Here is a 21,600-nt window from a genome sequence, read left to right as displayed (position 1 = left end):
AAAATGTGCAGCTGTTGAGCTCAGGTGATGCTTCTCTGTATTCAAACTCCCTTCTGTACATTAAAGGTAACTTATGTTGTGTTTAAAATAATTCAGCAAAAATAGACTTTTTTTAGTTGTGGGGAAAAAACTTTCTACGATTGAATGCTTATTTTTAAGGAAGCAGTCAATTATTTGAGGAACTGAGAGTTTATGTCTTCTTCCTTAGTTTTTGAACTTTTTTGAAAGTTTGCCCATGAACAGAAAGCATCTCCTGATTTCTACTCGGGTGACCTCCCAGGCACAGTGGCTGTACTCTTTGCCTTGCAGGTACTGGCTTATCCCTTGGAAGTAGTTCTTCAGGGCCAGCTTGAGGTTTTCACTTCCCAAGGAAGGATCTTGCCACTCCACATCCTGTGCAAGACACCTCTCCAGCTGTTCCATTTGCTGATCCAGTCCAATGAGCAGTTGCATTAGCTGGGTCTGATTCCAGGCAGCAGGAGCAGCATTCTGACTGAAGAGGGTGAAGATCTGTTGGAGCATCTCATGTACAATAACCGTGGCATCTTCCCTCTGGAACTGACTGCTTTCCATGGCTTCCTTTGGGAAGTTGAAGTTGGTCCTGTCCTTCAGACATGGCACCAGGGAAAATGTGCTCATTTGGTTCAGAAGTGAGAAGTCTTCCTGGAGACCCTGAGTCAGGTCACAGACCAGGGAGCAGAGGGAGCTGGAACAGAGAAGCACCAGGGCAAATGGCAACAAGCTCCAGGAGGTCATGATGATGCTGAAGATAGTTTGGGGCTGGCTGAGCTGGGAGACCAGTGAGCCTTTGTCTCAGCTTCTCAGGTTATCTGGCCTCTACGCCACACTCCCTTAAATAATGCTGAGTGTAGTTTTCATTTCTTGGCATGGGATTTCCCTTCACTTTCTACTTTCTTTACTTACTTTCCATATTGCCTTAAAAGATGTCATTAAAATCCTTTTGTAATATTTTAGAACTGCCACCAAATTTTCCCTTCAAGAGAGTTTGCAAATTAAACTCTTTGGGGTGAGCTATCTTGATTTTTTTATTAATTTTTCTTCTTATGCTCATGTACTTTACATATAGTCAGGTGCTAACTGCTGTCAAATTTACCCTTGAGGTGATCCTTACCTCTCTCTGTTCCCTACTGCCTACCAATATTTCAATTTAGGTATTTATCAACTCTTGTTCTTAATGACACCACTGTTTTCACTTGGTTCCCTGACCACCTACTGTGTTGGTAAGCAAAATGGGCTCTTAACACTTAGTTCGACCAAGTGCCCTTGAAGAGTTTGACTTTTGTTTCCTTTGAGTAATTCAGTGTATTAATGAGTCTTACTAGGTGCTAAGCCCCAGGCCCAAACCCCTATTAGGTGCTAAGCCTATGTGGGTGTGAAGCTCCCAGGGTACCAGGGGGCGGTGCTAACTCAAGAGCCAATCATAGCAGCTTAAGTTCTGGTCATTCAGATGACATTTGATGATGTATGAAACCCTGTAAGAAGAGAAGACAGAGCCATTTGTGCAGGGCAGGGCTCTCACTCGCGGTGGTGCTGATGCAGAGACTCAGGGCAGCTGTAGCTAAGAGCCCTCCAGCTTGTAACCTGGATGCTGAGACTGTTAAACTCTGGTAACCACGTATTGGGATTTGAATCAGACAAGGTCTGTCGATGTTTGTACTTTGTATTTTGCTCTGAAGTTCAGGGTGCTGGTTTTTTTTTTTCCCTTGAACTAAGTGAATGATATTTGTATGCTGAATTAAAGTAAGCTTGTCAACCCCTTAATGTTGCTTTCCTTACTGAAGCAGATCAAAAGAACCTGTGTTTTTTCAGTGTGTTAGTAGCTTTCTGGGTGCTGGTTGTTGGTGGATCTTACACCCCCACAGAAGCTGCTAGACGGATTGTTGAAACACCTACTCACTAGTTCTGCTACTCAGACCAGAAGTTATTTCCTGGAGGACTTAACCTTTTCATCCCCAGAATTCTCATCCTGGGACTTAGCAATCCTTATTTGTGGTTGCCTCACATCATTTACTCCATCCAGGACTATATGCAGTAATATTTGACTTCACTGCTCTGCCATCTTTTCATAAGCCATGTATATTACCTTTTTCCCTCCATCTTTCGAAATATACATCCATAATCAAATCACATCTGTCCTAGCTCTTGGAGAGGCTGTGGCAATATGCTCTCCTATGGCTTCACTTGCCATTTCTGTAATTTTCCAACTCAAAATACCTTTCATTAGACACCACTTTACCACACATATTCTCTTCACTTGTTAAAATATTAATTCCTAAATTATTATCAGAGGACCAACAGGAGGGTGGACTAGAACCTCTCTCCAGATCAAATTGATTCTTCAAAAGAAGAATTCTGTACCAAATTTAAGAGCAGTTATGGCTGAGTTCACAAAATGTAAAAAAGGGAGTACAGTGACAAGGTTAAATCCTTTGAATAAACACCATAGATAGCAAATCCTTCAAGTACTTACTTGAGAATCCTTCACTGTCACTCTCTACGGTCCTGGAAGTTATGTTCAAACTTCCTGTGCCTGTGAACTCCTAGCCGATGCAGTAATTGAAGAGTAATCCCATTGAGAAAGAAATTATTCCTCCAATAGGAAATGGTGACCTCATGATAGATTTCTTCTGGGTAAGTTGATTGTAACAACGTTTCTAGCAGCTGCTATGGGGGCGTAAGACCAATAACACCAGCACACAGGATGGCAGCCAGCACAGGTTCTTTGACCTGCTTTTCTAAGGAAAGCAACTTTAAGGGGTTAACAGTCTTACTTTAAACATTCTTATACCATTCACTTAATTCAGTGGGAAAAACCAGCATCCTGAACTTCAGAGCAAATAACATACAGAAATTACAAACAGAGACAATATAAACAGAGCAAACAAACACAGTTATCAACAGATAGGCCTCTAGCTGTCAGACCAAAGAATTACATAGTTACCAGAGAGAGAGGCACCAGCATCTGGGTTTTCAAAGCCGGAGTGTGAGGGGGTGGGCTCCAGCAGCTACCCAGAGTCTTGTCTGGTCAAATCACATAATGCTCTTCCAGTGAGTGAGAGCCCCAAACAAAGCACTAACCTCTGAGTTTATATACCCTGTTCAGGGTCAAAGGGCATCACAGCCATGTGACTCAAACCTAAATGAATTAGGCTTTCTTGTTTCTTAAGCCGGTCATCAAAGACTCCCAGATTTACTCAAAGAAACAAAGACCAGACTCATCAAAGGCATTTGATTACTTTAATGCTCCAAAAGGGGAAACAGTAAAACGTCCCACCTTAATTACCATGACACTGGTGCACTAGGAGACTACTTTTTCTTTTTTTTTTTTTAAGAGGGGGGAAGGCTGGGCAGTTAGGGTTAAGTGACTTGCCCAAAGTCACACAGCTAGTAAGTGTGTCAAGTGTCTGAGGCCAGATTTGAACTCAGGTCCTCCTGACTCCAGGGCCATTGCTCTACTCACTGCGCCACCTAGCTGCCCCCAGAGACTACTTTTCTAAGAGAATGCTGTACCTCCCTGGACAACAGCTTGGTTGAGGAGAGGGGACATGTTAGCTCCTTAGGGCAGCTGGCTTTCAGAAGGGTGTGTGTGTGTGTGTGTGTGTGTGTGTGTGTGTGTGCACGCGCATGTGTGCAGGAACACTTACATGTGATTATACAGCCGATTGGAAGGTGTAAAATCATGGAGAGGACACGTGACATAAATGGACCCATGATCTGGACAAAGGATAATTTCCACCATGGGACACTGCTTCTTTCCACATTCATTTTCTCACAAAATGATAATTCTTTTTACTGAGAGTAAAGTACAACAGAAAAAAGAGGACAGTGAGACAATATGTGTGAAGGCAAATAAAACAAAAATCTTCCAGAAGAGGTCACTCAAATCATCAGGGACTTTTACCCTATGAAATATGCAAAGACATCAGGGAAGGAATAAATAAGCGTAGAGAACATGAATCCATCACTACAATTTCAGAATGGAAATGAAGAAAATTAATGAAGAGAAAAATGGAGAAATGCTGTTATTACTTGAAAAATGTGTTTTCTTCCTCCATAAGATATAAATTCCTTTGGGCAGGAATGGTCTCCTTTATGTCTTTGTAATCTCATAGCATACGGCACATTTCTTTGTGTATATGTGTCATTTCTATACTAGACAACAAACCCCTGGAGTGCAGGAACTGTGGTATTTTTCCTCTTTATGTTGGTCTCGGTCAGCAAACAGCTGACAAGCATTTATTAACCACCCTACTCTGTGCCAGGTGTTGTGCTAAGTGCTTGGGATAAGGTTGTGTGTGGACTTTGTCCTTCATTCTTGAAAAAGACCATGACATCAGGAAGATGATGCCATGACTTGCAAGTGAATTGGATTTGAGTGATGGAGGGCTGTAATTTGGGCTTGAGATAAAAAGAAAGACAGAAGATAGTCTCTGCTCTTAAGGAATTTACAATCTAATGGAAGAATGTCCTAGAAAGGGCCTCGCACATAATAGACACTTACATGTGTTTGTTGAATTAAGCCTACAAAGACACAATGAAAAACCATAAGTTTGGAGAATCCAATGGTTCAAGTAGAATGATTTCTAAAGTCGCTTCCTCCGGCCAAGTTTCCCCTGACGTTGGTTTGGTGAGACTACATCTTGAGTGAGTCAAGAACATTTAATAAAATGAGATTGGGTTCAGTTGCTACTCTCTTTGTGAGACATATTAAGGTAGAACTTTCAATCCCATATATCTTCCTCAGGGACTCTCAGGGTGCTATTGGTATCATAGGGTATCTTTACAAACAACCCACATTGGTATGTCCTTAGATGGTAATTGTGCATGAATGTATTAATTTTCCATTCTCTGCAAACTCCAGAGTTCCTCATGGTTATCATTTTAGCTCCTAGATACAGATCTTTTGTTTGCCTTGGCTGTAGGTCTTACATGATAACTCTGTATTTTGGTTTCATTTGACATTCTAAGTCACTGAGCTCACTGAACTGGGTTTCCCTTAACTGAATTTCCTTCCCTTGGTGAGAGAAGGGAAGCCATTTTCTCTACTTCTATTTTAAATACTTAACATGAATTCAGTTTCCTTTTGTTTTCTTACATCATTTTTACCTTCAAGGAATTTTTGATAAAGAGAAAGTAAAATTCTACTGTTTTAAAAATTCCAAACAAGTTTCACTGCCTTTTAAATCTATCACTTTTATTCATTTGAAAAGTCTCAAGAAGGAACAGAAGTTGTTTCCAGGATAGCAAGCCAACTTTTCGCCAGCAAGGGGCAAGTGAAAAACAGAGATGGCAATTCCAAAAATGTAATCATATGAAAACAAATCAAAAATCTATTTTCCATCATTGGCTTTGAAAACTGTGTGCCAGACTTCCTCCTATTTGCATAGGAAGGCTCCAGAGCAAATGAAGCTACTAAAAAGACAATAAGCAAATGCATGTAATTATTTGTTCAGTTGTTTTTCAGTTGTGTCAGATTCTTTGTGTCACCATTTGGGTTTTTCTTGGCAAAGATGCTGGAGTGGTTTGCCATTTGCTTGTCCAGCTCATTTTACAGATGAGGATACTGAGGCAAACAGGGTTAAGTGACTTGCCTAGGATCACACAGTTAGTAAGTGTCTGAGGCTGGATTTGAACTCATGAATATGAGTCTTCCTGACTCCAGACCCAGCTACCTATCCACTGTGCCTCCTAGCGTCCATGTAATGTAATACCCATGTAATGATTGCAATGTAACAAACACATCCTAATAAAATAAATATGTCGAGCTCAGATTTCAAAATTTTCAAAATAGAAGGGACTTTGGAAATTACTCAATCCAATCCTCTCATTTTGCAGATCAGGAAACAAGCAAAGAAAGATCAGGCCAACTCACTTTTGGTAAAGCTGAAAGTAGACTTCATTTCTTTTGGCACTAATCCCTTGATTGTATTATACCATCATCTCTAAGGTCAAAATGAGGAAAAGCAAAACCCTTAATGTTACAAGAGGAAAATACATTTTTTTTCATTCGCTGTTTCATATGCTCCTCTTAACCCAATCTTTAGGTGAAAAGGAAAGAAAAGAATGGATATTGAAGAAGTTTTAGTCAGCAAGCCATAGAGAAAAAAGATGATCTTTATTTGACAATTCTATCCCACCATGAATATAACACCTCCCTATCTCATATATGTGCATGTGGGGTCCATGGGGTGTAGGATGCATTCAGGGAAGACTAGTGCTTCAGGTGTGAAGGCTGCTGAACCCTTTCGGGGCTGCTTTCTGCCTTTGGTTCACCTAGCTCTCACCTGTGGCTACAAGAAGTTATAGCATGCACAGCGGCCACAACCCAGTAAACTGTTTCAGCAGATGGGCTAAATCAGGTTGAGGGTAACTGAGGCATTTCAAACCCATCGGTGAGTTAGGGGGATGTTTACCCCAATGATGTGAAGACTTCCCCTGGTGGAATGGACAGATGAAAGCAATTTGTTCCAATGGCCATGAAGGCAGCTGAAGCAGGCTCTAGCGAGTGCTTAGAGCCTGGTTGGACATTGAAGACACCAAGGCCATGCACACTGCATTTTGAGCCATCTTGATTCTGTCCTGCCACTGGACTGTGATGACTCTGGAGGAGAGAGTAAGGCCAATGACTTCATGCAACTCTACCTCATTTAAATCTAATTTATGCAAGAATCAAAAGATATCACCCATACCATTTTTCCATTTTTCCCTATTTCAAAGTCATGTCTCAACAAGCAAGTGATGGCTCCAGAGGTGTGGATACACTAGGAGCTGTAGATACAATACTGCACACAGGCAGCCCAGGTCATAGGGTTGTTTCTCCCTGGATTCAGCAGCCCGCTGGGTGTCTGAGAAGCCTTTTAAGGATTGTGCTGCTCACCTCCTGGTGTGAGGAAGGGGCTAGAAAGAGTGCCCTAAAAATTCCCTGCTCACCCAACCCTGATCTGATTACCATGGTAAACAGGGATCCTATCCTGTGATCTAAGCACAAAAAAATGTACAAAAATTTCTACAAAGATGATTCTACTCACCATTGGTACAGGGAATGTGCATTCACTTATAGACAATACAAAATCCTGTAGATCTGAAAAAGATGAACAGCTCTTGTTGCAAGAGAACTCAGCAGGTATTGCATCCAAATAGCCTCCCTGAGTGAAACAAGGCTGGCAAACGAAGGCCAGCTTGCTGAAGTTGGACCTGGATATACATTTTTTCTGGAGTGGCCAGAGTGAAGGGGAATGTCATGAAGCTGGTGTAGATTTTTCAATCAAAATTAATCTAGTTAACAAGCTTGTATGCCTACCAAAAGGAGTGATTGATAGACTCATGTCAATGCAATTGCCACTTGCAGAAAAACACTATACTACCATCTTCAGTGCCTGTGTTTCCACCATGACAAACCCTGTTGAGGTCAAAGAAAAATGTTATGAAGACCTGGAGATCTTATCATCAATGTGCCAAAAGAGGACAAGCTTTTAATTCTGGAAGACTTTAATGCTAGAGTAGCCTCAGACTACCAGACATGGTAGGGAGTGGCTGAGAGGAATGGAGTTGGAAACAGCAAAAGCGAGGGTCACTTACTACTGAAAACTTATGTATCTCATCATCTTCTCATCACCAACACTATCTTCCATTTACCTAAATGCAACAAAACTTTACGGATGCAACCTTGCTGCAAACCTTGGCATTTAATAGACTATGTGGTTGTAAGGAGAAGAGACAGACAGGATGTGAGAATAATGAAGGCAATGTGTGGCACAGAGTGCTGGACTGATCATAGACTTATCCTCTCCAAGCTAAATATTTTTTTTCTGTTTTTAAATTTTATTTTTATTTTCAGTTCTAAATTCTCATCCTTCTTTAACCTCCTCCCTAACCTACTTAGAAAGCAAGAAATACAATAATCATTATACATATTAGTCATGCAAATCATATTTCCTCATTAACTATGTTCTCTTATAGAAAGGAAGAAAGGAAGGAATAAATAAAAAGAAAAAAAATACTTCAATCTATCCAGAGTTACAGGTCTAAATTTCATGCCTATCTCACAGCAGTATATGCATATTCATATAACTCAAGCAAATAAAGCCACCAGCAAAACAAAGCAATTAATAATACCAGTTTAATAACAAACACATAAAAGAAATGTATATACAGACAACAAACTATGCATAGCTAATAGGTAAACATATCTATAGCACATTCATCAAGTATACTAAAGCAGATAAGCTACTCAAAAGGTAGAGCAATTAACATCTTCATCAATGAATTTACACAATTACATTAAAGGCACACATATGGATAAAGATTAGTATTTGTCTAAAACTAAAACCACTGACTTCTAACAAGCTGTCCTGGGCATCTTGAATTCCTATTATGTTGTATTGGTCCTTTTGTTCTTTTGGTTCTTTTGTTCACAATTCAGTAGTTTGCACACATTAATACCTTTCTGCTGTTCTTCCACGCCAACTTTTCAAGTGAAGCATATGGGCTACTAGATTTTGTGAAGATAGATTAACTAGCAGGTTTTAGGGATGGGTTCTGAGGTCTTGCATCACAGGTAAAAGAATCTTTCTAGATAGTTCTGGGAGTTAATAAGACCCTGTGGTCTCCTTACATTCTTACTGATGCAGTAAGGACATGCTTATCTTTTTGCTGAGCTTCTATTCCTCATAGATCCTCTCACTAGTCAATTCAGGAGAGTTATCAAAATTAGATTACACAGATATATTTCTGAGGGAAGGAGAATGGTTTTCTTTCCATGTGTGCCTCTATCTTCCTTTAAACCTCAGGGCAGTCTTTATGAATAGTCAAAGTATTCAGGTCCCTGCTTGTTTGCAGTTATTCGTAAGTACTCACAGTATTTCTAGATGATGGAGCTGGACATACCAAAGCCATGGTGTCCAAAGAACACGTACTGAATCATAAAATGTCAGGATACCAAGAACTACAACATAGGGAGAACTTACAATACCGTATTTCACGGCATAATCATCGCCACCTCATAATTGTCACATCCTGTTTTTTCAGTTCAAAAATTGGTTTATAACCTTTCATTGCATAACCATTGCATGCTTATGAAGTAAACAGAGCAGCGATATATTCACTAGTAGCATATGCTACGCATTTATATCTCTCACATTGTGATCCCTGAGCCTAGAATTCTCAGCACATGCACACTGTCAATATTCAATTTTAACATATATTCATGATTATCCCATGTATCCTAATCTTGTGCCAAAGATGGTTTAGTGATAAATGATTTTTTATGCTGGCCCAATTTTTTAAAAAAGGAAGTTTCACATAATGGTCACACTCCAATTTTTTGCAAAAAAAAATTGCCATAAAATCTGCAATGATTATGCAGTGAAATATGGTAATTATAGCATACTAGAGAGTGGATGAGCCAAGATCCACTGCAAATATCCCCAGTGGAACTCAAAATTGCCCTAGTCTCAAAGAAAAATAAGAAGCACCTGTAGACTACTTCACCCACACTCAGATTTCACAAAACACGAATGAAGGTGGTTGAAAGAGATTTGTGTTATAGATTTAATTCTCATCTTTAGTCAGATGATTGCCAGATTATCAGAGCTATATTTCCAGTCCTAACACTGAAACACAACTGCTGATCTCCAACAATTTAAACAGGCATTTCATACTCATCATAGCTAAAACAGTATTCATTATCTTTCCTCTAAAGCTTTCCTCCTTCCCAATTTCCCTATTATGGTCAGGGATACTACCATCCTCCTAGTTTTCTAGGCCCTCATCTTTGATGTCATCCTTGATCTCAGTCACTTCAGGTGGCCCCATTGGCTAAAGTGTCAATCATTCCCTTATATTGATCCCTGACTGTCTATTTCTGAAAACTAGTTTTCCCTTCCGTGGGTGGCATTGATTTCTGAAGCATTGAGTTCCAGATTCCTTTGTTGGGGCATTGTTTTTTTCTGCAGTACCAGTGTGGGCTGTGCTGCCTTTACTTAACCAAATTCAGTTTTACTGACTCAAATTGATTTCCATCTCTCAAATTCATTTCTTTTAAATGCGTGGCTTTTGAACCCACAGCCAATTTATACCAATGGCTTCTACTTGGATATACAAATTCTTAGTAATTTATATATTCCCTTCTTTGAGCTTCTTCCTCTCCTTCCTAATCTCCTGACATGTATTCAAGTAAGTAGAATTGGCACAGATTCAGAAAGCTATTTAATTTTACTATATTTTCACATGAGTTACAGAAAAGCCAAAAAATACCTCTTTGTTATTTTTTATTTTTCCCCAATTATATGCAAAAACAATTTTTAACATTTATTCTTTTGGGGTTTTTTTTGTTCTGAGTTCCAAATTCTATTCCTCTCTCCCCTTTCACCTCCCTGAGACAGTAAGTAATCTGATACAGTTTATATCATGTAATCATGCAAAACATTTCCATATTAGTCATTTTGTGGAAGAAAACAAGAAAGAGAGGAAGAAAGGAAGGAAGCAAAGAAGGAAGAGAAAAATAGTATTCTTCAGTCTTTATTCTGACCATATCAATTTTTTTCTCTGGAGGAGGATAGCATTTTTAACCATGAATTCTTTGAGATTGTCTTAGATCATTGTGTTGCTGAGAATAGCTCAGTCATTCATAGTTGTTCATCATAAAACGTTGATGTTGCTATGTACTATGTTTTAAGAGGTGAAGCCAAGATGGTGGAGAGAAGCTACGAAGTTGCCTGAGCTCTCCAAGTTTCCCTCTGAAACAACATTAAATCAAGGCTCTAAATGGATTCTGGGGTGACAGAACCTACAAAATGATAGAATGAAACAATTTTCCAGTTTAAGATAACTTAGAAGGACTTCAGGAAAGGTCTGTCTCACTTAGGGAAAAGGGTAGTGCAACCCAGCACGCACAGTATTCAGGCAAGCCAGCAAAAGGCTCTTAGCCACAGCACAGATCAGCAACAGAAGTCCCTTGGTCCTGGCTCAGTAGGCCAGTGCCACAGCAACCGAGCTGTGAGGCCTTCAACCCCAGTGTAAAAGGCAAGTTACCAACACTGGAAACCAGTCAACAACAGGCACAACTAGGCCAGGCCACCCCAGTACAGTGAGCAAGCTGCCAGCACCTGAAGCACCAGGGCAAAAGTTAGTGAAACTTGAGACAGTGCCCTCTGTGCCCCAGGAGGAGAGCTTAACTTTAAAAACCATGAAATATGCTGAAAAAAATAGAACAAGAAGCAAAAAAGAACATTGACCATAGAAAATTGCTATGCTGTCAGGGCAGATCAAAACGCAAACTCAGAAGAGGACAACATTGTCAATATACCTACATCTGAAACCTTAAAGGGGTATATGAATTGGTCTCAAGCCCAAAAAACCTTCTTGGAAGAGCTCATAAAGAATTTTAAAAGTCAAATAAGAGAGGTAGAAGAAAAATTGGGAAAAGAAATGAAAGGTATGCAAACAACAGTCAGTAGCTTGGAACAAGAAGGACAAAAGTTGACAGGAGAAAATAATTTCTTAAAAAATACAATTGGACAAATAGAAAAAAAGGTACAAAAGCTAACTGAAGAAAGTAATTCCTTAAACACTAAAATTAGGCAACTGGAAGCTAATGATTCTATGAGACATCAAGAATCAAACAAAATCAAAGGAATGAAAACATAGAATAAAATGTAAAATACCTCTTTGGAAAAACAACCAACCTGGAAAATAGATTTAGGAAAGACAATTTAAGAATTATTGGACTAACTGAAAACCATGATCAAAAAACAAAGCCTGGACAGCATTTTTCTAGACATTTTCAAGGAAAACTGCCTTGACATCTTAGAACCAGGAAAGAGATCCCAAAATGAAAATTCCAAGGAATATTGTAGCCAAATTCCAGAATTATCAGGTCAAGGAGAAAATACTGCAAGGAGCCAGAAGGAAACAATTTAAATATCATGGAGCCACAGTCAGGATTACACAGGACCTCGCAGCTTCTACATTAAACAATCGGAGGGCTTAGAATATGATATTCCAGAAGGCAAAGGAGCTTAGACTGCAACCAAGAATCAACTCCCCAGCAAAATTGAGCATAATCTTTCAGGGGAAAAGATGGACATTAAATGAAACAGGGAACTTCCAAACATTTCTGATGAAAAGACCAGAGCTGAACAAAAAATTTGATCTTCAAATACAAGACTCAAGAAAGGCATAAAAAGTTAAGCAGGTAAGAAAAAAAAAACCCTTGTTATTCAATAAGGTTAAACCGTTTACATCCCTACATGGGAAGATATTTGTAACTCTTGAGAACTGCATGTTTATTAGGGCATTTAGAAGGCTGTATACTTAGAGGGTGTGGGTATAAGTTGACTTTGATGATATAAAAAATTAATTAAGGGGTTAAAAAAAGATAGTACTGGAAGAAGAGGAAACAGGGAGGCAGATTAGATTTGTTTCTGCAAAACCTTTTTAATTTATTATAATAAAAAATTATACACCTTCCATTTTGTAATGCTCTCTGTATCTTGTTTGGTCCTAAAGTCTTCCCTTATCCATAGATCTGAAAGGTAAACTATTCCATAATCTCCTAATTTGTTCATGGTGCCATCTTTTAAATCTAAATCATGTACCCATTTTCCCCAAGTAATAGCATTTTATTTTTTCCAATTACATATAGATAGTTTTCAACATTCACTTCTGTAAGATTTTGATTTACAGATTTTTTCTCCTTTTCTCCCTTCCTCAGTCCCCAAAGTGGCTTGCAATATGATATAGATTATACATATATAATCATATTAAACATATATTCATGTTAGTCGTGATGTCCAAGAAGAATCAAAGCAAAAGGAAAAAAAACATGAGAAAAAAAGAATCTAGCATGATTTGATCTGCATTCAGACTCCATAGTTCCTTGTTGCTGTTACTGTGTACAATGTTCTCCTGGTTCTGCTTACATCAGTTCGTATATGTCTTTCCTGGTTCTTCTGAAATCCACCTTCTCATCATTTCTTATGAAACGATAGTATTCCATTACATTCATATACCACAACTTGTTCAGCCATTCCCCAGTTATGGGCATTCCCTCAATTTCTAACTCTTTGCCACCACAGAAAGAGCTGCTATAAATATTTTTGTATGTGTTGATCCTTTTCCCTTTTTGATGATCTCTTTGGTATACAGACCTAATATTGCTGGTTCAAAGGGTATTCACAATTCTATAACCATTTGGGCATAGTTCCAAATTGCTCTCCAGAATGGTTTGATCAGTTCACAACTCCTCCAACAATGCACTAGTATTTCAATTTTCCCATATCTTCTCCCATCATTTTATCTGATAGGTGGGAGGTGGTACCTCAGAGTTATTATAATATGGATTTCTCTTATCAATAGATTTAGAAAATTTTTTCATATGACTATAGATAGCTTTAATTTCTTCCTCTGAAAACTGCTTATTCCTATCCTTTCACCATTTATCAATTGGGGAATGACTTGTATTCTTATAAATTTGACTCAGTTCTGTATATATTTTAGAAATGAGGCCTTTATCACACACACTGGTTTTAAAAATTGTTTCCTAGTTTTCTGCTTCCCTTCTAATCTTGGTTGAATTGGCTTTGTTTATGCAACATCTTTTTAATTTAATGTAATCAAAATTAGCTACTTTGTATTTCATAATGTTCTCTATCTCTTGTTTGGTCATAAATTCTTCCCTTCTCCATAGTTCTGACAGTCATGTACCCATTTTGACCACATCTTGGAATATACAGTGAGATGTTGATCTACACCTATTTTCTCCCATGCTGTTTTCCAATTTTCCCAGCAGGTTTTTGTCAAATAGTGAGTTCTTGGATCTTTGAGTTTATCAAATACTAAATTGCTATGGTCATTTACTTCAATGTATTGTGTACGTTATCTATTCCACTGATCTACCACTCTATTTCTTAGGCAATACTAGATTTTTTTTGCATGATTACTGCTTTATAATAAATACAGTTTGAGAGTTATTGTCACTGGGCCATCTGCCTTCACATTTTTTCATTGATTCCCTTGATATTTTTGACCTTTTGTGCTTCCAAATAAATTTTGTTACTATTTTTCTAGCTTAACAGATTGACTTTTTTTGGTACTTTGATTGATATGGCACCAAATAAGTAGATTGATTTAGGTAGAAATGTCATTTTTATTTTATTGGCTCAGCCTACAGTAATTAATGTTTTTTCCAATTGTTTTGACCTGATTTTATTTGTGTGAAAAGTGTTTTGTAATTGGGTTCATATAGTTCCTGTGTTTGTCTTGTCAGGTAGATTCCCAAGTATTTCATATTATCTACAGTTATTTTAAATGGAATTTTTCTCTCTATCTCTTGCTACTGAACTTTGTTGGTAATATATAGAAATAATGATTATTAATGTGGACTCATTTTATATCCTGCAATTTTACTAAAGTTGTTAATTATTTTGACTTGTTTTTTTAGTTTATTTTCTATGATTCTTCAAGAAAAAAATCTCCTGGGTCAGAAGGATTCACAAGTGAATTATACCAAATATTTAAAGAACAATTAATTTCAATACCATCATATCATTTGCAAAGAGTAGTAGTTTTGTTTCTTTATTGCCTATTCTAATTCCTTCAATGTCCTTTCTTCTCTTATTGCTATAACTAGCATTTCTAGTCCAATATTGAATGATATTGATGATAATGGTCATTCTTGCTTCATGCATGATCTTACTGGGAAGGCTTCTTGCTTATTCTGCTCTCTAACTAGGAACATAAACATGATCTATTTCATAAGCACAGAATTGCTACAGAGTTGGGCTTTATTGTTCAAATTTAACCTCATAAATAAGAGCCAAGGTTATACTCTATGATTTACTCAACCTCTCAGGCCACACTTCTGAGGGTAGGAGGATGGTTTTCTTTTCATGTTTATCTCTTTTCTTCTGTAACCTTCACAGCAACCTTCATGAACAAAGTGTTTAACTTCCAGCTTGTTATTTGCAGTCTCCTGCTGCTATTTTTTTATTACCATTAAACCATTCTTTACTTTTCCCTCCACTTTACTACCATATCCACTTAATTGTCCAGTCTTGCCAATTCTACTTCTGTAACATCTGTTTTTATTCCAAATTCTCTACTCACATGACCACCATCCTAATTCAAACTTTTTATCACTTCTCATTTGGCCTACTGAAACAACCTTTTTTTAGGTCTCTGAATAAGCAGAGGAGTCTCTGATTCCACTCTTTTAAGGCTATAGCTGTTCAACAACTCTAGTATGCTTAAGTTTTAACCTGCACCTGGTTCAACTCCCCAGCAAGCTTGTAGATGTGACATAGTTATTATAATTATATTTTCCTCATTATGAGTTAGCTTTCTCAGTTAATTTTTAGAAATCCCTCCTTTTAATATTGGTGTATGGTACCTTACCCCCTTACCTTATCACCCAGGCACTAATATGACGGCTGCCATGGCAGACCCTTTATCTGAAAGCTCTATGTCAACCCAGCCTCCATGGGTTATTGGACTTCAAACAGAGTATATCCCATTACTCATCCTGCCCCAACCTGGAATGTTGCTGTTTGGGATAGTGGGGCAGGGGGGGCAGAGGCTAAGGGTAAGCCTGTATGCTGACTGCTCCCTCATCCCAATTACCACTGTGTACCATTCCTCAAACTCCACCCAAATTTGCATGACAGACTCCCTGTTTTAGTCTTTCCTTTTTTCAATCTACTTTCCACCTAGCTTCTAAAGTGATGTTTCTCAAGCACATATTTGACCATGTGTATTGTTAATGTATTTTTTGCTTGATGGGAGGATGTTTTCCATCCATTAATAGGCCCATGTGATCTGCTTAAGTCACAAGAGAGCCTAAGTCACATGAGCCTTAGTCATGAGGGTTGTGATACCCTCTGACCCTGAAGAAGTGCATATACACTCGGAGGTTGGCATTTTGCTTTGGGACTCTCTAATGGGAAGGGTGTTCATGTGATGTAGCCAGGTGAGACTCTGTGTAGCCATTAAGGAGCCCCTTGGCTTTTAAAATCCAGATGTTGGTGCTTCTCTCTCTGGTAAGTATGTATGTATTGCTATGGTCAGACAGTTAAAAGACTGTCTGTTGATTTGTGCTATTTTCTCTGTTTGTAATTTCTTTTTGTTTGTTTGTTTGTTTGTAATTTCTGCTTGTAATTTCTGTTTGTATTTTCTTGGAAGTTCAGGGTGCTAACTTTTCCTCTGAACTAAGCGAATGGTATATATATGTTTGATTAAAGTAAGATTGTTGACCCCTTTAAAGTTGCTTTTCTTTAGAATAGCAGATCAAAGAATCTGTGCTAGTGGCCTTCCTGTGTGCTGGTGTTATTGGTCTTATACCCCCACAACAGCTGCAAGGAACATTGTTGTTACATCATGCCACTCTCAAGCTCCAGAATCTTTAATGACTTCTTTTCTGCCATAATGTCCAGGTTTCCACTTCTATCACTATACTCTCCCAATCAGACTGTCTTTGTGTTTAACTGATTGCTGAGAGTTGCCTACATCTTTGCTGGCCCCAGCCATCCCATTATGGCGTCTTCCTAGGGAACAATAATCAAATCAATTCTATTGTCACTGGGATGGGCAAGATAATCAACTGCTCTATGGCTCTCTCACCATATATGATTTCACCCTTAGCCATTCTCTCATTTTTGTTGTTTCTATCTATTAGATTGTAAGCCTCTTGAAGGTAAAGACTGGGTTTTGTTTGTTTTTGTTTTTTTTTTAACTTTTAAAAAAATTTTGAGTTTCAAATTCTCTCCCTCCCTTTCGCCCCTCCTTTGCTCATTGAGGAGGTAAGCATTATGATACCCACTGTACATGTGAAATTATACAAACTATATTTATATAGTAGCCATGTTGCAAAAAAAATAGAACAAGAAAAATAAAGAAAATGAAAAACAATATACCTCAACCTGCCCTCAACCTGCCCTCATTAGTTCTCTCTCTCTGGAAGTGGATGGAATTTTTCATCCTTCGGAATTGTCATAGGTCATTGTATTGATCGGAGAAGCTAGGTCTTACATAGTTGATCATCATTATAATACTGCTATTACTGTGTACATCATTCTCTCTCAGTTCTGCTCACTTCACTTTGCATCATTTCATATGTGTTCTCAGGTTTTTCTGAAATCATCATGCTTGTTGTTTCTTATAGCAAAATAGTATTCCATCACAATCATATAGCACAATTTGTGTAGTATCCCCTCAGTTTCCAATTCCTTGCCACCACAAAAGAGTTGTTATAAATATTTTTATATTTGTAGGTCCTTTTCCTTTTTCTTTGATCTCTTTGGGATATAAATCTAGTATTAGTGTTGCTGGATCAAAGAGTATGCACAGCTTTATAGCCCTTTGTGTATAGTTCCAATTGTTCTTCAAAATGGTTAGACCAGTTCACAACCCCACCAGCAGTTCATTAATGTTCTTATTTTTCCACATCCATTCCAGCATTTGTCATCTTCTTTTTCTGTCACGTGAGCTAATCTGATAGGTATGAGGCTGTTACCTAAGAGTTTTTTTAATTTGCATTTTTCTAATCATAGTGATTTAGAACCTTTTTATATGGCTATTAATAGCTTTGATTTTTTTTTCTGAAAACTTCCTGTTCATAGCTGTTGATGATTTATCAGTTGGAGAATGGCCCTTAGTTTTATAAATTTAACTCAGTTCTCTGTAAATTTTAGAAATTAGGCCTTTATCAGAGAAACTTGCTGAAAAAATTTCCCACAATTTCCTGCCTTCTCATTTTGGCTACATTGGGTTTTTGTGAAAAACATTTCAATTTCATGTGATAAAAATTATCAATTATACCTGCCATGATCTTCTCTTCTTTTTTGATCATAAACTCTTTCCTTATCCATAGATTTGACAGGCATATTTTTCCATGTCCACCTAATTTTCTTTTATCATACCTTTATTTCTAAATTTTGATCTTATCTTCGCATATGGTTTAAGATGTTGGTCTGTGCCTAGTTTCGGCCAGACCACTTTACAGTTTTCCCAGATAGTGAATTCTTGTCAAATAGTGAATTCTTGGTTATGGTGTATCTAGAATCTTGTGTTTATATCCCCAGTGTTTAGCCTGATGCATAATAAATACTTAATATATTTTTGTTGTTCTTGTTCATTGCATCTAGAATAAACACAAACTCCTCAGCTTGGCATTCAAAGTCCTACCCAATTAACTATAGCATTCCTTTACTGATTTATTTCACATTAGTTTCCTTTACATACTCTTAAGTTTCAGCAAATTTAGTTTATTTACTGCTTGTTCTTAGAACTAGGCCTTCTATAACCCTCCTTTGTTGCCTATATGCAGACTCTCCCTCTATGACTGTGTAATCAGCAGGTGGAGCTATTTGGCAGGGTTTGGTCATGTAAGAGAAAACACAAATAGAAGACTTTTACTCCTCTGGCCCCCATTGAAATTTGTGGGTGTAATCTGGCTGGTCTATCCACACCGTTTTCTTCTTCCATCTGAGAATTTTTACTCACTTAGTCACAACCCTCAATTCCAAAAGAGTAAAGATGAGCAGAAGAGTAAAGAGTAAAGATTGACTATAGTTTTATATGAGACAATAGCAATAGCTAGCTAGCTTAAGAAAATACAGAAATTAGTTAGGAAATGCCTACTAACTACAATTATAGGAAGGGAAGAAGAGAGTTCAGTCTTCACTATCCTTTAACTGAAATGAAAGTGATAATACCAGCAGCACCAATCCATTCCAAGCACAAACTTGTTTGGGAACATTAGAAATACAAAGTACTCAAAGAAAATTTGGGAAGGGAAGAACACTTTCACTTGGAGGTGAAGCTTCACAAAAGAGGTGGTTTCTGAGCTAATTTTTGAAGCAACAAAAAGAATTTTGACAGGTGAAGATGAGAAGAATGAGGGCATTATAGGCATATAATAAAGGCAGGAAAGCCTCTGCCTCCTGCAATGAAATCAGAGAATAACTAGTAGTCCTGTTAGTCTGGAAGCTAGAATGACAATGCAAGGTGGGAAATGAGGTTAGAAGATTAAAATTGGAACCATTTTGTAGCTGTTTGTTACATTAAAAAATAGTATTTGTGATTCCATTTTGCTTTTATCTATCATTTTGTGAAGCTAGGTTTCAGCTGCTTGTAAGTTGTCTGATTTTGAAGAAGTCACATCCAACTTAAAGAATTCAGTATGAAAGACTAAGATTAGAAAATTAAGTTTAAGAGTCAGCAAGAAAAAGAAAATACCTTAAGTCATAAGAGCTAATGAAATTTCCAATGAAATGAATATGGAAATGGAAGAGGAGAGAGCCCAGGGATTAGCCCCAAGTTGCCTATACTATGATGTCAGAAAATGAATGATAACCCAATAAAGGAAATTAAGAAGTCAGGAGAAGAATGAAAGTGAATTAATGAAAAAAAATGAAAGGATGAATAAATGAATTTAAAAGCTTTTATTGAGCAATTGCTTTATGACAAACACTGAACTAAGTACTAGTGATAATACAAAAAGAAAGAGCCTTTGCCCCAGTGGAGTGTACATTAAAAAAAATTACTAATATCTTTCATTTTTATATCACCTCCATTTCTCACTTTATGCCTCCAGGAATCTTTACCAATCTCTGCCCAAAGAGTCTGCCCTTGTAATAAAGAAGAAAAAATATAGCAAGAGTAACTAATGTTTTTAAAAAAGTCTGACATTATATGCAATGTTATGTATACATGCTTCCCCCAACTATGTAAAGAAATTTCTTATCATATTTATGCCTGGAGATTAATTGGTGTAATAATAATGTTTCTTGCAGCTGCTGTGGGGATGTAAGACCAATAACATCAGAACATAGGATGGCTGCTGGTACAGGTTCTTTGATCCATTTTTCTAAGGGAAAGCAACTTAAAAGGGGTCAACAATCTTGCTTTAATTAAACATATAGATATCATTCACTTAGTTCAGGGCAAAAGTCAGCACCCTGAACTTCAGGGCAAACACAAACAGAAATTACAAGCAGAAATTGTATAAACAGAGCAAATACAAACAGCAAAGACCAACAGACAGGGCTTCCAACTGTCTGACCAAAAGCAACACATACATAGTTATCAGAGAGATAAGCGCCAACATCTGGGTTTTTCAAAGCTGGGAGGCTCCTTAATGGCTACCCAGAGTCTCATCTGGCTACATCACATGAACACTCTTTTCATGAGCGAGCCCCAAAGCAAAATGCTAACCTCAGGGTACACACACACACACACACACACACACACACACACACACACACAAACGTGTGTGTATATATGTGTGCGTGTGTATGTATATATGTATGTATATATACATATACATATGTACAGCTCCAGAGGGAAGATGCCACAGTCATTGTTCATGAGATATTCTAGCAGATCATCTCCATCTTCAGCCAGAATGCTGCTCCTAATGTTTGGAATCAGACCCAGCTCATGCAACTGCTCATTGGACTGGATCAGCAGCTGAAAAACCTGGAGAGGTGTCTTAGGACATGGAGTGGGAAAAGCCATCTTTGGTAAGTGAGAACCCCAAGCTGGCCCTGAACTACTTCCAAGGAATAAGTCAGTACCTGCAAGGCAAAGAGTACAGTTGCTATGCCTGAGAAGTTACCCAAATAGACATCAGGAGGGTCTTTCTGTTTGTGAGCAAACTCACAAGAAAACTCAGAGACTGAGAAAAGAGAAATAGACTTTGAGTTCCTGAAGTAATTGACTACAAGTAAGCTTTCAAACATTACAAAGGAATTCTTTCTACATCAGCTTAAAAACCATCTGTATTTGCTGAATTAATTTAAAAAAATACAAACTAACATTAATATACTGAAACAGGGGCTGAATACAGAGAAGCATCCACTGTGTTCTATAAAGGAACATTTTGTAATTTGAATTCATTGATTTTTTTTACTTATTTATTTGTACTATTTTTTTCTTACCATAATATTTATTGTTCTTACGGGAAATATAGTTGTTTTTGTATTGTTTATTTCATTGTTCATTGTTCTGTTTCCTATACAAATACATTCTTAAAATAACTATACTTTATTAATAAACATCATGTGAAAAGGCTGACTCACCACACCATATGAATGCATGGAAGATCATTGTCAAAGTCCAGTTCAACAATAACTAAGCACTTGTTAAATTCAAGGCACTGCAATTTTGATAGATACATAGTGACGCAAAGTGGCATAGTCGCTGCTGGAGTTACAGTCTAAAAGTTGAATGCTATCATTCCCAAACAAGTCTGTTCAAAGGTAAGTTGTATAGAGACAAAGATACATTGTTGATGGTGCTATTGACCAGTACAGTAATTTTGGAATTAAGTAAATAAAGTGCGCAAAATATCCATATCCTTTGACCCAGAGATTCCATGACTGGGCTTACATGGCTTTTAGGCAAGAGAGGAAGGGACACTACAGGAGGCAATGGTGATCTAAGAAGCAAAACACATGAATAATTTTTTTTTAAAGAGAGAGATGGGCTTTTTCTAGCTTAATCTATCTGTGTTAGTAATAAAAATGGAAGTGCTACATGTGGTCTATATCAGCTCAATCTCCATGATACACCATGTGAGGAACT

At 37.7% G+C, this 21,600-nt stretch overlaps 1 protein-coding gene across 1 annotated transcript; it reads right to left on the bottom strand.

Annotated features, from left to right (window-relative positions):
* Nucleotides 1–204: 204 nt before the first annotated feature.
* LOC118831665 (interferon alpha-2-like) lies at nt 205–756 on the bottom strand. Its single transcript, XM_036739081.1, has one exon. The coding sequence runs from the start codon at nt 754–756 to the stop codon at nt 205–207; it is 552 nt and encodes a 183-aa protein (XP_036594976.1).
* Between the last annotated feature and the right edge of the window lie 20,844 nt (nt 757–21,600).

Source organism: Trichosurus vulpecula, chromosome 9, assembly GCF_011100635.1.
Source record: "Trichosurus vulpecula isolate mTriVul1 chromosome 9, mTriVul1.pri, whole genome shotgun sequence".
Classification (NCBI taxonomy): Eukaryota; Metazoa; Chordata; class Mammalia; order Diprotodontia; family Phalangeridae; genus Trichosurus; species Trichosurus vulpecula.
Note: the sequence above shows the minus strand (reverse complement) of the source record. Positions and strands in the feature narration are given on the sequence as shown.

Bases quoted from the DNA above. Each gene is read 5' to 3' on its own strand.
- LOC118831665 (XM_036739081.1), bottom strand. From the start codon at position 756: ATGACCTCCTGGAGCTTGTTGCCATTTGCCCTGGTGCTTCTCTGTTCC.